General features: G+C 43.6%; 2 protein-coding genes across 2 annotated transcripts; both read left to right on the forward strand.

The window, feature by feature from the left end:
• LOC120740855 (olfactory receptor 142-like) lies at positions 1-996 on the forward strand. The gene has a single exon (XM_040043350.1). It carries the CDS (start codon positions 19-21, stop codon positions 994-996), a length of 978 nt encoding a protein of 325 aa, XP_039899284.1. The 5' UTR covers positions 1-18.
• Positions 997-11,716: 10,720 nt separating this feature from the next.
• On the forward strand, positions 11,717-12,767 carry LOC120740856 (olfactory receptor 11A1-like). Its single transcript, XM_040043351.1, has one exon. The coding sequence runs from the start codon at positions 11,826-11,828 to the stop codon at positions 12,765-12,767; it is 942 nt and encodes a 313-aa protein (XP_039899285.1). The 5' UTR covers positions 11,717-11,825.
• The last annotated feature ends 2,859 nt before the right edge of the window (positions 12,768-15,626 follow it).

Genomic DNA, 15,626 nt, shown 5'->3' on the forward strand with positions numbered 1-15,626 from the left:
ATGAGTGTGTGATGAGACATGAGAAGCAAACCTGTTTCTAGTTTTCAAACATTTGCTTTTTCACTTGAAGCAAAAACAATGGTGAACTCAACTGTGCCTTACTTTATCCTCAGCACATATATATATGTAGGAAGTTTGAAATACTTGTTCTTTGTGTTAATTGCGCTGTTATACTTTAGTATAGTTTTTGTGAACACGTCTCTGATTGTGGTTATCTGTGTGAACAGAAGCTTACATGAACCTATGTACATGTTTCTGTGCAGCCTGTTTGTGAATGAGCTGTATGGTAGTACAGGGCTGTTTCCGTTCCTCCTGCTTCAGATCCTCTCTGATGTTCACACTGTTTCTGCTCCTCTCTGCTTCCTGCAGATCTTTTGTCTCTACACGTATGGACACGTAGAGTTTTGTAATTTAGCCGTCATGTCTTATGACCGATATCTCGCTGTCTGTTATCCCCTGCACTACAAATCACATATGACGGATAACAAAGTAGTTATCTTCATTGTTGTCATATGGTTGTACTCTTTTGTGAAATTCACGATCACGTTGTGTTTAACCCTCCGTCTGACGTGGTGTGGGAAAATCATAAATGGGCTGTATTGCCATAACTACCTAGTTGTAAAGTTGGCATGTTCAGACACCAACCTGAATAATCTTTTTGGGCTTTTTGGTATTGTCATCACTGTTTTAGTTCCTCTGCTTCCAATCTTCTACTCCTACATGAAAATACTCAAAGTGTGTTTTTCTGGGTCCAGACAGATGAGACGTAAAGCCGTCAGTACCTGTGCGCCTCACCTGGCCTCCCTCCTAAACTTTTCTTTTGGGTGTTTATTTGAAATACTCCAGAGCAGGTTTGATACGACCAGTGTACCCAGTGCTCTGCGAATCTTTCTGTCTCTGTATTTCCTCATCATTCAACCGCTTTTAAATCCGATCATGTATGGGACACAAATGTCTAAAATAAGACATGTGCTGTGCTATAAAATGTCGCTGTGATTCTTACACATGTAGGATGTTTAAATTCAACTTTGAAGTCCTAAACTTTTCTTTTGGATGTTTGGAAAAACTTCTGAGCAGACTTCACACGACAAGTGCATCTAGTGTGTTTTGAATCACTCTGTACTTCTGATCATGTACACAAATGTCCAGCATCTAAAAACAATATGATCAAGTCTCCTTCCTCTAAAATATAAGCCATCCATGTAGCTGTGATTTTTCATATATGTCTAAGATGTTCAGTATAATACATAACCACGCCACCGTCATGTCAGTTTCATGTTAATAAAGTTTTTTTTATCTTGATGGTTAAAGAGTTGTTTTTATGAAGTGAACTGATATAAACCTCACAAACAGACAAGCATTAGGTAAAAACGTAAGCCAGAGAGAAATCCTTTCTGTTGTAGTTGCTGTCACTGAATTATGGTAAAACAAAAATAGATAAATCAGAACAACAGAAATAAACACTGTTTGAAAAAGATTACTTTGCTGTGGTTATCTTAATTAAACACTTTGCTAAAATATCACATGTGGCTTCCTTTTTTGTCCTTCCCACGAGCTGGGACTTTGTTGAAGGGGTCATTTCTGGTTTCATTTGTTAGGCTATCCCCTCTCTGTGCCTTCTCCAATTTTGGTGATTAAACACTGTCAGGTGCAGGTGTAGCTCAGTTGGATGAGCTTGTAGTCATAAATCACATGACTGGCAGTGGCTGTTCGGGGTTTGAGTACGACCCATGGCTCGTTTTTAGAAAAAGAGTTTTGAACTCAATTTCCATCTGGGATTAATAAAGTTTCTCTGATTCTGATTGCTGGACACCCAAACAAAACATGCAATAAGAGGCTCTAATGTCAGCGTCCTGTTAATGTTGGTGGCATCAGTTACACAATGGACCCAGAGCCAGCAGTGCACGGGCAGGAATGCATTTCTTACTTGGAAAATCCGACAACAATTCATAATAAAAATGGGAAACTTCATTATCTTCAATGTACTATTGCTGTGTGATCTTTATTACTATTAATGAAAGATATTCAGCACCGAGCTAACAATGTTAGCTGGCGTTAGCTGAGGTTAGTTCATTCAATTCAATTCAATTTTATTAATACAGCGCCAAATCACAAACACCGCCGCCTCAAGGTCCTTTATATTGGTAAAAGGTAAATGGCCTGTATTTGTATAGCGCTTTACACTACATTCAGTCACACACACATCCACACACTGGTGATGGCAGCTACAATATAGCCACAGCTGCCCTGGGGCGCACTGACAGAGGCGAGGCTGCCGGACACTGGCGCCACCGGGCACTCTGACCACCACCAGTAGGCAACGGGTGAAGTGTCTTGCCCATGGACACATTGACCGCGACTTGCAGAACCAGGATTCAAACCAGCAACCTTCCGATTACAAGACAAACTGCCAACTCTTAAGCCACGATCACAAATATTGTACAATAATACATACAGAGAAAAACCCAAAATTCATATGACCCCCTATGAGCAAGCACTTTGGCTGGGTTCATCTGCATAGCAGTGAAAATGTATATTATGGCTTCTGATGATACTGCCTAAGGGAAGCATCCATCCATCCATTCATTTTCTTCCGCTTATCCGGGGCCGGGTCGTGGGGGCAGCAGCCCAAGCAGAGAAGCCCAGATCTCCACTCAGACACACTCAGCTGTCTCTTCACCACAGCAGACCAGTACAGCATCTGCATCACTGCAGCTGCAGCCCCAATCTGTCTGTCGATCTCCCGCTCCCTTCTCCCATCACTCGTGAACAAGACCCCGAGATACTTAAACTCCTCCACTTGGGGCAGGGTCTCGTCCCTGACCCGGAGTGGGCACTCCACCCTTTTTCCGGCTGAGGACCATGGCCTCAGATTTGGAGGTGCTGATTCTCATTCCCACCGTTTCACACTCGGCTGTGAACCGTCCCAAGACGAGCTGCAGGCCATCACCTGATGAAGCCAACAGAACCACATCATCTGTGAAAAGCAGAGATGAGATCCTGAGAAAGCCCTCCACATCTTAGCTGCGCCTAGAAATTCTGTCCATAAAAATTATGAACAGAATCGGTGACAAAGGGCAGCCCTGGCAGACCCCATCAACACCAGGAACGAGTCTGAATAATTGCCGGCTATGCGGACCAAGCTCTTGCAACGGTTGTATAAGGACTGAATGGCCTGTAGCAATGGGCAGACACCCCATACTCCCGGAGCACCACCCACAGGACCCCCCGAGGGACACGGTCGAATGCCTTCTCCAAGTCCAAAAAACACATGTTGTTCTGTTCTGTTTGGGCAAACTTCCATGCACCCTCGAGTATCCTTGATAAGATAAAGAGCTGGTCCAGTGTTCCATGACCAGGACGAAAACCGCATTGTTCCTCCTGTATCCGAGGTTGGACTAAAGAAACTCTCCTCTTCAGCACCCTGGCATAGACTGAGGAGTGTGATTCCCCTGTAGTTGGAACACACCCTCCGGTCCCCTTTCTTAAAGATGGGGACCAGTCCAGGGGTAATGCCCCTGATCTCCACGCAACATTGCAGAGACATGTCAACCAAGACAGCCCTACAACGTCCAGAGCCTTTAGGAACTCGGGTCAGACCTCATCCACCCCAGGGGCTCTGCCACCAAAGAGTTGTTTAACTGCCTCAGTGGCCTCGCCCCCAGAGATTGGCTGGTCATCCCCTCATCCCCAGACTCTGCTTCTGCCATGGAAAACGTGCCAGTGGGATTGAGGAGGTCCTCGAAGTATTCCTTCCACCGCCTGACAATTTTCTCAGTCCAAGTCAGCAGCACTCCACCCACACTATACACAGTGCAGGTAGAGCACCTCTTTCCCCTCCTGAGTCGCCTGACGGTCTGCCAGAATCTCTTCAAGACAGTCTGAAAGTCTTTTTCCATGGCCTCTCTGAAGTCCTCCCACAACTGAGTTTTTGCTTTCGCCACAGCCCGCACCGCATTTTGCTTGGCCTGTCGGTACCTATCAGCTGCCTCCAGAGTCCCACAGGCTAACCAAGCCCGGTAGGACTCCTTCTTCAGCTTGGTGGCTCTCCTCACCTCAGGTGTCCACCATTTGGTTTCGGGATTACCACCACGACAGGCACCAACTACCTTGTGGCTGCAGCTCTGTGCAGCGGCTTTGGCAATGGAGGTGCTGAACATGGTCCATTCGGACTCAATGTCCCCAGTCTCCCTCGGAATGCTGTTGAAGCTCTGCTGGAGGTGTGCGTTGAAGATTTCGCGGACGGGGGCCTCTGCCTAGATGTTCCCAGTACACCCTCACTGTACGTTTGGGTGTGCCAGGTCTGTCCTGCGTCCTCTAGGGAAAGCATGTATAATGTAAACAAAATTGGTCCTAGCACTGAACCCTGTGGAACTCCATAATTAACCTCAGTGTGTGAAGAGGACTCTCCATTTACATGCACAAACTGGAGTCTATTAGATAGATATGATACAAACCACTGCAGCACAGTACCTGTAATACCTACAGCATGTTCTAATCGCTCTAATAGGATATTATGGTCGACAGTATCGAACGCTGCACTGAGGTCTAGCAGGACAAGCACAGAGATGAGTCCACTGTCAGAGGCCATAAGAAGATCATTTGTAACCTTCACTAAAGCTGTTTCTGTGCTGTGCTGAGCTCTGAAACCTGACTGAAACTCTTCAAATAAGCCTCTGCAGATGATCTGTTAGCTGTTTGACAACTACTCTTTCAAGGATGTTTGATATGAAAGGAAGGTTGGAGATTGGCCTATAATTAGCTAAGACTGCTGGGTCTAGAGATGCTTTTTGAGTAAAGGTTTAACTACAGCCAGCTTGAAGGCCTGTGGTACATAGCTGATTATTAGAGATAGGTTGATCATATTTAAGATCGAAGCATTAATTAATGGCAGGACTTCTTTGAGCAGTTTTGTAGGAATGGGGTCTAAAAGACACGTTGATGGTTTGGAGGAAGTAATTATTGAAGTTAACTCAGAAAGATCAATTGGAGAAAAAGAGTCTAACTTAACATCAATGGTACTAAGAGTAGCTGTAGATAATATTACATCTGTGGGATGATTATTGGTAATTTTTTCTCTAATGATTAAAATTTTATTAGTGAAGAAGTTCATGAAGTCATTACTAGTTAATGTTAAAGGGATGGTTGGCTCAACAGAGCTCTGACTGTTTGTCAGCCTGGCTACAGAGCTGAAGAGAAACCTGGGGTTGTTCTTATTTACTTCAATCAGTGATGAATAGTAAGATGTTCTGGCTTTGCGGAGGGCTTTCTTATAAAGCAGCAAACTATTTCTCCAGGCTAAATGATGATCCTCTAAATTTGTGACTCTCCAGCTTACGAGTCATCTGCTTTAGGGTACGTGTTTGAGAATTATACCATGGAGTCAGGTACTTCTAATTTGAGGTTTTCATAGGAGCTACAGTATCCAGAGTCATACGTAGTGAGGAGGTAAAATTATTAACAAGATGATCGACCTCTGTTGGAGTAGCGTTCAGATAGCTGCTCTGCTCTGTGTTGGTACAGGGCATTGAAGATGATAACAGTGGGTGGATTATATTCTTAAACTTAGTTACAGCGCTTTCAGAAAGGTTAAAGGTTCTTTATTGGTCACATGCGTAGTTATACAGGTATAACACACAGTGAAATGTAACCTGACACACTCCTCGACTTGTGTAAAAAGGGGGCGGGAGAGTGGAAGAACATGAAGAACAATATATAATATATACATTAGGTGAATGTGCAGTAGTAGCATGTATGCAGCAAGCAGGTGAAGTCTGTACATTAAGTGAATTAAATAAGAATAGACAATCTGAGTATTTTAAAGAATAGACGATATGAACATATTTAAAATTAAAGGAATTTAAAATGTACATTGTGCAGGTGAGTTTAGAGTGTCTGGAAGAGTCCTGTCTCAGTCAATTATAGATGATGTGAGAGGGCGGGTGTGTGTGTGTTTAGGGCCTGGATGGCTTGGGGATAGAAGCTCCTCTTGAGTCTCTCTGTCCTTGCCCGGATGATGCGGAACCTTCTACCAGATTGCAGAAGTTGGAACAGTTTGTTGCCAGGATGGGACGGGTCCTTCAGTATCTGCGCTGCTCTAGTCCGGCATCTCCTGGTGTAGGTGTCCTGAAGCGGGGGGAGAGCAATCCTGCAGCAGCGTTCTGCTGTACGGATCACTCTCTGGAGAGCTTTTTGGTCCTTCACACAGCTGTTCCCAAACCACGATGTCATGTTCTGTGTGAGGATGCTCTCCACAGCGCCTGCATAGAAAATCCTGAGGATCTCTGGAGAGACCCTGAACTTCCTCAGTTGTCGTAGGTGATACAGGCGCTGCCTAGCCTTTTTGGTCTGGACCTGAATGTGGGCAGCCCATGTCAGGTCTGAGGAGATGTGGACACCGAGATACTTAAAGGACTGCACCCTCTCCACTGGAACACCATTGATGATAATGGGCTTGTAGTCTCTGTGCTGACTCCTTCTGAAGTCCACCACCAGCTCCTTGGTCTTGCCAACGTTCAGCTGGAGATGGTTGTCCTGGCACCATGATGCCAGATTCTTCACTTCATCCATGTAGGCCGCCTCATCGTTGTTGGAGATGGCACCCAACACCACTGTGTCGTCAGCAAACTTCACAATGGTGTTGGAGCCGTGGGTGGCCACACAATCTGAAGTGTAGAGGGAGTAGAGCAGTGGCGAGAGGACACATCCCTGTGGTGCTCCTGTGTTGATGGTGATGAAAGACATCTACTGTGATAAAGTCTACTCTCCACTGCTGTGTAATCAATTATTGTAAATGTAAATGTTATCAGGAAATGATCAGACAGGAGAGGGTTTTCAGGAAACACTGTTAAATGTTCAGTTTCTATGCCATATGTTAAAACAAGATCTAGAGTGTGATTAAAGTGGTGGGTGGGTTCTTTTACATTTTGACAGAAGCCAATTGAGTCTAATAACAGATTAAATGCCATGTTGAGGCTGTCATTTTTAACATCTACATGGATGTTAAAATCACCCACAATAATTATTTTATCTGAGCTCAGAACTAAATTAGATATAAAGTCTGAGAAATCAGACAGAAACTCTGTGTAAGGCCCAGGTGGACGATAGATGATAACAAGTAAGACTGGTTTCTGAGTTTCACAGCTGGGGTGGACGAGGCTCAGCATCAGGCTTTCAAATGAATTAAAAGTCTTTCTGGGTCTTTGGTTGATTAATAGGCTGGTGTGAAAGATTGCTGCCACACCGCCCCCTCGGCCTGTGCTTCGAGGTTTCTGGTAGTTAGAATGACTCGGGGGTGTTGATTCATTTAAACTAACATAATCATCCTGCTGCACCCAGGTTTCTGTAAGGCAGAGTAAATCAATTTGTTGATCAATTATTAAGTCATGTACTAACAGAGACTTGGAGGAGAGAGACCTAATATTTAATAATCCACATTTCACTGTTTTACTCTTTGGTTCAGATGTGGATACTGTATTGTTCTTTCTTTGTAATTGTTTATGTTTAAGTTGTTTGTTGCTGGTTTTTAGTTTGTTTTTTGTCTGTTTGGAAGCTGACACAGTCTCTATGGAGATGGGTTTTTGGGGGGGTAGCAGGAGGAGAGAAGCTGCAGAGAGGCGTGTAAGACTGCAACTCTGCTTCCTGGTCCCAACTCTGGATACTCATATTTTGGGGGGGTTTAATAAATTTGTCCATATTTCTAGAAATGAGAGCTGCTCCATCCAAAGTGGGATGGATGCCGTCTCTCCAAACAAGACCAGGTTTCCTCCAGAAGATTTGCCAATTATCTATGAAGCCCACATCGGTTTTTTTTACATACATACATACATTTTATAAAGTAACCTTCCCAACACTGCCCAGCAGGAAATTGTTTTGTTAAAGACACTCACTTCAAATAAAGCAAATAAATAAAGATGAAAAATGTAAATACACTGCTACATAAAACTAAAGATATCCACAGTTTTTACATGTGCTGTATGTGTAGATTTCATGAGGGAAACAAGAGATAACCTGGAAAGCAACAGTGCCTCAGAGAGGGGCTGGTCTGATTTTACTCCTATAATACAATCATGGGTTATGACTTCACAGCTTAATTATCCACACACAAACAGAGATGGTATGTTAACAGGAGGAGTGATCGCTCAAATAAAGGCTTCTGAGGCAAACTTATGAGAACAATAAAAGGTGAAATTCTTGGACCGGCGCAAGACGGACGAAAGCGAAAGCATTTGCCAAGAATGTTTTCATTAATCAAGTTCGTGATTAAAGGTGAGCCTTTGTTAAGGTTGTTTAGGTCCTAAAAATAAATCTAAAAACAGAGGCAAGCAAAGCCCACAATCCAAAAGAAACAGAGAAGACTAAGAATTCCAGGAATAATGAAGGTAGTCACAATCAAGTTAATTACAAATCGGGAACACAAGAGAGGCAGGAATAATATAATGAATATAAATCAGGATCAAAAGAATCAGAATTGGAGATAAAGTATCTGAATTTCAGGAGTGAGACCATGCCTCCAAACAAGTGCCTTCCGGTTCTTATCTATATGATCCCCCTAGGAAGCTGTTCGTTCTCCTCCGTACACCTTTTGAGAAGGTTTTTAACACAGCTTATCTCACAAGAGTAACATTATTTTACTCACCCTTCCATTTGCTTTGCTCAGCTCTGCTTCATCGCATCCCTTTCAGGCAGTCCAAGAATATCGAACACAATGAATGTCATGGCGGTGCTTCAGGGAGTGCTGAATGCTGCAGACCATCGAGGGAAACTTTCGAGCAGTTTTCTCGCCGCACAACAATCCAGTCTGCTTTGTTGCTCAATCTAGTCATCTCCTTTCTGCTAAATCCATTTATGAAGTAACTCCAGCTGCTCACCACCTCCACGAAATTCAGCAAGATCAACCACCAGCAAAGCTCACAGCTCCACTCACATTGCTCGGAAACAGGCCCACTGGCCGGGCCAGTTAGCCGAAAAGCCAACGGATGTCAACACAGGACCCAGAAGCCACGCTATACCCACGCTTACGTAAGGTCTCCAGAGTAGCTCGGTTTCAACTGCTTCTTAACCTACTTAACCAAATGTTAATCCAAAGTCTTCTTCATGCAGAAGCAAATTACAGCTCCAATTAAAAAAGCTACTGCGTACTTTTTAGCTCCACCCACTCGTCAGTGCCAGGTAGCAGGGACAAGCTCAGTTCTGTGCACCTGCCTCCTAACACCATTTAATGTGCAGCTTGGACATCAGTCGCTAGTTCCATCCTCTGCTGCTCCTCCATTCCAGTTTATCTCTGCTAGCCACGGGATGCCAGTTTTGATGTTTTCTATCCCTTCTTCTCTATCCGTCATGCCAGTTTCTCTGCATGGATTGGAAAAAAAACAAGCTCATCTTCTACAAATGCAGCAGCATGCTTTTGGCACCGAGTTGCCAGTCTCTCTGCACCTATCGTTGGAAAAAGCAGATGTGAACCCTTCTGGCACTGTGATGTCCGGTTCTTTCTCTATCCCTCCTTTGCATATGCAGCAGCAAATTTCGTGCCACTGGTATGCATGTTTTTCCACATTGGTATTTCATAGTGAACCCTTTCGGCGCAGGGATGCCAGATTCTTTCTCTATCCCTTATTTGAAAATGCAGCAACAAGCTTTTCTGCATCTATCATTACAAAAAGCAGCAGGGAACTCTTCTGCCTTTAGGATGTCATGTTTGCAATATGCAGACTTCCTGACACCGGAATGCCAGTTTCTCATTTGCAAAATGCAGAAGCAAGTTTTTCTACCACTGGGTTGCCAGTTTCTCCATATCTAGCCCACATATTCTAAGCAGCAGACATTCCTTTTGGCACTAGGATGTCATAAAGAATGTCAAAACGAATGTCAGGCTCTCTTTCTCTATTCCTCATTTGCAAATGCAAAACAAAACTTTTTTCACTGTGATACCAGGTTCTTTCTTCCCTGATCTTCCTTTGCAAAGTACAGCAGTTTACTCTTTTGGCACTGGATTGGCAGCTTCTGCCATCAACCATTTTCTCCAAAAATACAAAAACTTATTGTCACCCGGGTTGCCACTTTATTTTTCTACTATCTCTCCTTTGCAATTTGTAGAAGCAAAATTTTCTGGCACCGGGATGCCAGTTTCTCTTCCTTCTATCCCTCTTTCACAAATGTAGCAGCAAGTTTTCCCTACTGAGATGCCAGTTTCCCTGCATCTATCCATCTTTCACAAGATATAACAGTGCACATTCCTGGCACCATGTTGCCAGTCTTCATATCCATATCAGTCATTTGCAAACATAGCAATAATGATTCCTCACACCAGTTTCTTCTTTTTGTCCCCTCCTCCACAAGATGGAACAGCAAACCCTTCCGGCACCAGGATGACAGTTTTTCTGCCATCTTTCCTGCCTTTGCAAAGCACCAGCTTTTCCACCACCATCCAATGCTAGAAGATGATCCTGATATCACAAATGGTAAAAATGATTCCTTTGAGATGCTCTAATGTCTTCTGAGTGTTTTGCACAACTTCATTCAAAACACTGAAGTTATAGTGAAACAGCATCAGCGGAGAGGTCAGGTGACTAGTTAAATGGCGTGTTGAGACCAAATGTAAAGGCAAGTTTTCTTTCACGGCGCCATCCATCTTCATCCGCTTTATCCGAGGCCGGGTCGCGGGGACAGCAGCCTAAGCAAAGAGGCCCAGACCTCACTCTCCCTAGCCACCTCCTCCAGCTTATCTGGGGGAACACCAAGGCGTTCCCAGGCCAGCCGAGAGATATAATCTCTCCAGCGTGTCCTGGGTCTGCCCCGGGGCCTCCAGTAGGACATGCCTGGAACACCTCACCCAGGAGGCGCCCAGGGGGCATCCTTGTCAGATGCCCCAACCACCTCAGCTGGCTCCTTTCGATGCGAAGGAGCAGCGGCTCTACTCTGAGCCCCTCCCGGATGGCCGAACTTCTCACCCTATGTCTAAGGGAGAGGCCAGCCACCCTTCGGAGGAAGCTCATTTCTGCCGCTTGTATCCGCGATCTCGTTCTTTCGGTCACTACCCACAGCTCGTGGCCATAGGTGAGGGTAGGGACGTAGATCGACCGGTAAATTGAGAGCTTCGCTTTTACACTCAGCTCCCTCTTCACCACGACGGACCGGTGCAGCATCCACATTACTGCAGCTGCAGCCCCAATCCGTCTGTCGATCTCCGGCTCCCTTTCACGGCGCCATTTCGAATAAAGTCTATACAATAAATATTCAAATGTCGTGATGTAAACATCTTCAGTGACTTGTGTGAATTCATTTTTGTTCCTTCATAAATGAGTACAGCTGATTGTTTGACTTTTCCTAGTCTCACATGTGTTTGATCTAATTATTTATTGAATTGTAGTTTACACATTGATTTCTTGTGATCATATGAAGTCTCTGAGGAGGTGAATTGAGCACTCATAGCTTAAAAGATTGGGCGACCTGATAATTTTTCCACCTGTGTTTTCATGAAGGATTTTTTTTTCTGACCCTTGGGGCATTCTTTCAGTGATGAGGTCAGTGTGCCACAGTGGGCGTGTTTTCAGAACAGAGTTTGTGAAGAAGCAGAAGCAGAACTTTAGCTCAGTGGGGAGTGATTCAGGGGTCTGAGTACAATGTCATAACCAATGTTGCCTAAGCACTCTGTTGAATGGTAAGCGCTGGACATTTACCATGATGGATTATCATCAGTGAAATTCTTCCCCAACTGTTTCATGTCTGTTGCTTTGTTGGAGTTTCACTGTTTTGAAAACCTGTGGTTATATGATGTGATGATAAATAATATGGATCCTGCAAACAGTATTACCTTTGTTTTTTGAATGGAGAGGAGGATGACGGTAAACTCATCTCAGAGTTCATTCTTGGTGTTCAGTGCCTATTTTGACAGCAGGAATTTGAAATATTTATTTTTTGTGATCGTTATGTCTTTATATTTTTTAATCATTACTGCCAATGTCCTGCTGATTGTGGTTATCTGTGTGAACAGAAGCTTACATGAACCTATGTACATGTTTCTGTGCAGCCTGTTTGTGAATGAGCTGTATGGTAGTACAGGGCTGTTTCCATTCCTCCTGCTTCAGATCCTCTCTGATGTTCACACTGTTTCTGCTCCTCTCTGCTTCCTGCAGATCTTCTGTGTGCACACATATGGAACTGCAGAGCTTGCTAACTTAGTCGTCATGTCTTATGACAGATATCTTGCAATATGTTTTCCTCTTCAATATCACACATGTATGAGTCCATGCAAGGTATCCATGCTCATTGTTCTAACGTGGTTTTCCTCATTTCTTGTAATCACTCTTTTGATTTCTCTGAGTGCTCCTCTGCAGCTGTGTGGGAACATCATTAACAAAGTGTACTGTGACAACTACTCCATTGTTAAACTGGCCTGTTCTGACACCACAGTCAATAACATCTATGGACTCATTTCCACTCCTCTCGTTATCCTATGCCCTGTATCTCTGATTCTCTACACCTACATGAGGATCCTTAAAATCTGTTTTTCTGGATCCAAACAGACCCGACAGAAAGCCGTCAGCACTTGCACGCCTCACCTCGCTTCTCTACTCAACTTTTCCTTCGGCTGCTTTTTTGAAATTTTGCAGAGCAGGTTTAACATGAACAGTGTACCCAGCATGCTGAGGATATTTTTATCATTATACTTTCTAACATGTCAACCTGTATTTAACCCTTTAATGTATGGACTGACCCTGTCCAAAATCTCTCTCACCTGCAAAAAACTACTCTGTGCTGACATGTAACACCCTGTTATTATATCCATGCTAATAGTAAAACTAACTGCAGCAAATCTTGATGTATGAACAGATTTCATGAACTGAACACAGTAAAACCTTTGATGTCTTCATAGTTAAAAAATGAAACAAAACAAAAACAGGCAAAATTCTGCAGGTGCGCTACAAATAAGAGTCTTTATATGTGGTACAGTAACTCTGGTAATCTGTTTCATTTTGAACTGTTACAGTAAGTGATGTTTAGTGGTGCAAAGGATCAAAAGTCTCATAGTTTGGATTGGATCACGTTTTTTTCATCACTGATCGGATCAATTTTCGGATCAGCAGAAAAAAAAAGAAGACAAAAATGTAATTCGCCATTTACTTATTTAAGTATTTTTTGCCTATTAAAAAACATTCAACTCAAGACTCATTTCACGCAATTATATAAAAACAAATTAAGATGCAATATAGGGCAGTACAGGGCTTTGTATCTACCACTCCGCTGTGATATAATGAGTGGACGCGCGACGGGATGCCATAGCGTGGCTCAAGCACGTTCATCATAGTTTAAACTAGTGCTGTCAGCGTAAATCTTGTTAAAATGACATTAATGCCATAACTGCATTAACATGGCAGATCTGCATTAACTAGTTACCGCGGATTGCCCCGTGCGTGGGGCTGCACGGCGTCAATGCATCAACTAACACGTTGACTAGTTTAAACCCCTTCTTTTGCAAAACAGAATACGGTCTCCCATCTGCAACTAAACACCCCAATAGCTTTTGTAATAGCTTTAGCCCAGTCGGATTTGGCAACAAAGGGCTGCTTAAATACCGCAAAGTCCTCTGCTCCTCCACTTGGACCGCTAGCGCTGGCCATAGCTATCGCTTGACAGACTGACCACGTGCACCATACACATATTTTATCCTTCTTTTTCGAATATTCGGATCACGTGCGTGCCGAACCGCGGAGTGAGATCGGTTCGGATTACGGATCAACCGTGATCCATTGCACCACTATTGATTTTACATTACTGGTTTGTTTCAGGTTGATCATGTTGGAAAGGCAGGAAAAGTCACTGGAACAACTACACACCTCCCTTTGCCAAAGATACAGTTAGGTCCATATATATCCGGAGAATGATAGAACTTTTGTTTATTTACCTGTTTATTGAAACATATTCCAATTCAGTAATATCCATGTCCATCATATTACTGAATATAATAAACATGGACATTATCTGTAGACTCTGAGCTTTCATTTGAGGGTATCCACATTAAAACTGGATGAAAGGTTTAAGAGTTTCAGCTCCTTAACATGTGCCACCTTATGTTATTGGACAATTGGACAATTTCATGAACAGGCAGTTCTTGTCCTTATCAATTAAGCAGATAAAAGACCTGGAGTTAATTTGTGCTGTGGTGCTTGACTTTGAAAGATTTTGCTGTGAACAGACAACATGGGGTCAAAAGGAGCTCTCCATGCAGGTGAAACAAGAAAACATCTTTTTTTTCACTTCTACAATAGTAGAAGTGATAAAATCTACAGTTTGATACATCCTGAAAAAGAAAGAAAGCACTGGTACGCTGTACCATCAGCAATGCAAAAAGACCAGGACGTCCACAGAAGACACCAGTGGTGTATGTTCGCAGAAACATTTCCATGGTGAAGAGAAACCCCATCCCAGCTCCACTCACATTGCTCGGAAACAGGCCCACTGGCCGGGCCAGTTAGCCGAAAAGCCAACGGATGTCAACACAGGACCCAGAAGCCACGCTGTACCCACGCTTACGTAAGGTCTCCAGAGTAGCTCGGTTTCAACCACTTCTTAACCTACTTAACCAAATGTTAATCCAAAGTCTTCTTCATGCAGAAGCAAATTACAGCTCCAATTAAAAAAGCTACTGCGTACTTTTTAGCTCCACCCACTCGTCAGTGCCAGGTAGCAGGGACAAGCTCAGTTCTGTGCACCTGCCTCCTAACACCATTTAATGTGCAGCTTGGACATCAGTCACCAGTTCCATCCTCTGCATGCTCCTTCATTCCAGTTTATCTCTGCTAGCCACGGGATGCCAGTTTCGATGTTTTCTATCCCTCCTTCTCTATCCGTCATGCCAGTTTCTCTGCATAGATTAAAAAAAAAAAAACAAGCTCATCTTCTACAAATGCAGCAGCATGCTTTTGGCACCGAGTTGCCAGTCTCTCTGCACCTATCGTTGGAAAAAGCAGATGTGAACCCTTCTGGCACTGTGATGTCCGGTTCTTTCTCTATCCCTCCTTTGCATATGCAGCAGCAAATTTCGTGCCACTGGTATGCATGTTTTTCCACATTGGTAATTCACAGTGAACCCTTTCGGCGCAGGGATGCCAGATTCTTTCTCTATCCCTTATTTGAAAATGCAGCAACAAGCTTTTCTGCATCTATCATTACAAAAAGCAGCAGGGAACTCTTCTGCCTTTAGGATGTCATGTTTGCAATTTGCAGACTTCCTGACACCGGAATGCCAGTTTCTCATTTGCAAAATGCAGAAGCAAGTTTTTCTACCACTGGGTTGCCAGTTTCTCCATATCTAGCCCACATATGCTAAGCAGCAGACATTCCTTTTGGCACTAGGATGTCATAAAGAATGTCAGGCTCTCTTTCTCTATTCCTCATTTGCAAATGCAAAACAAAACTTTTTTCACTGTGATACCAGGTTCTTTCTTCCCTGATCTTCCTTTGCAAAGTACAGCAGTTTACTCTTTTGGCACTGGATTGGCAGCTTCTGCCATCAACCATTTTCTCCAAAAATACAAAAACTTATTGTCACCCGGGTTGCCACTTTATTTTTCTACTATCTCTCCTTTGCAATTTGTAGAAGCAAAATTTTCTGGCACCGGGATGCC

The sequence above is a fragment of the Simochromis diagramma genome, unplaced genomic scaffold (assembly GCF_900408965.1).
Source record: "Simochromis diagramma unplaced genomic scaffold, fSimDia1.1 OVJJ01000377.1, whole genome shotgun sequence".
Classification (NCBI taxonomy): Eukaryota; Metazoa; Chordata; class Actinopteri; order Cichliformes; family Cichlidae; genus Simochromis; species Simochromis diagramma.

Coding starts and splice junctions, on each gene's coding strand:
- LOC120740855 (XM_040043350.1), top strand. CDS start 19: ATGAGAAGCAAACCTGTTTCTAGTTTTCAAACATTTGCTTTTTCACTT.
- LOC120740856 (XM_040043351.1), top strand. CDS start 11,826: ATGGAGAGGAGGATGACGGTAAACTCATCTCAGAGTTCATTCTTGGTG.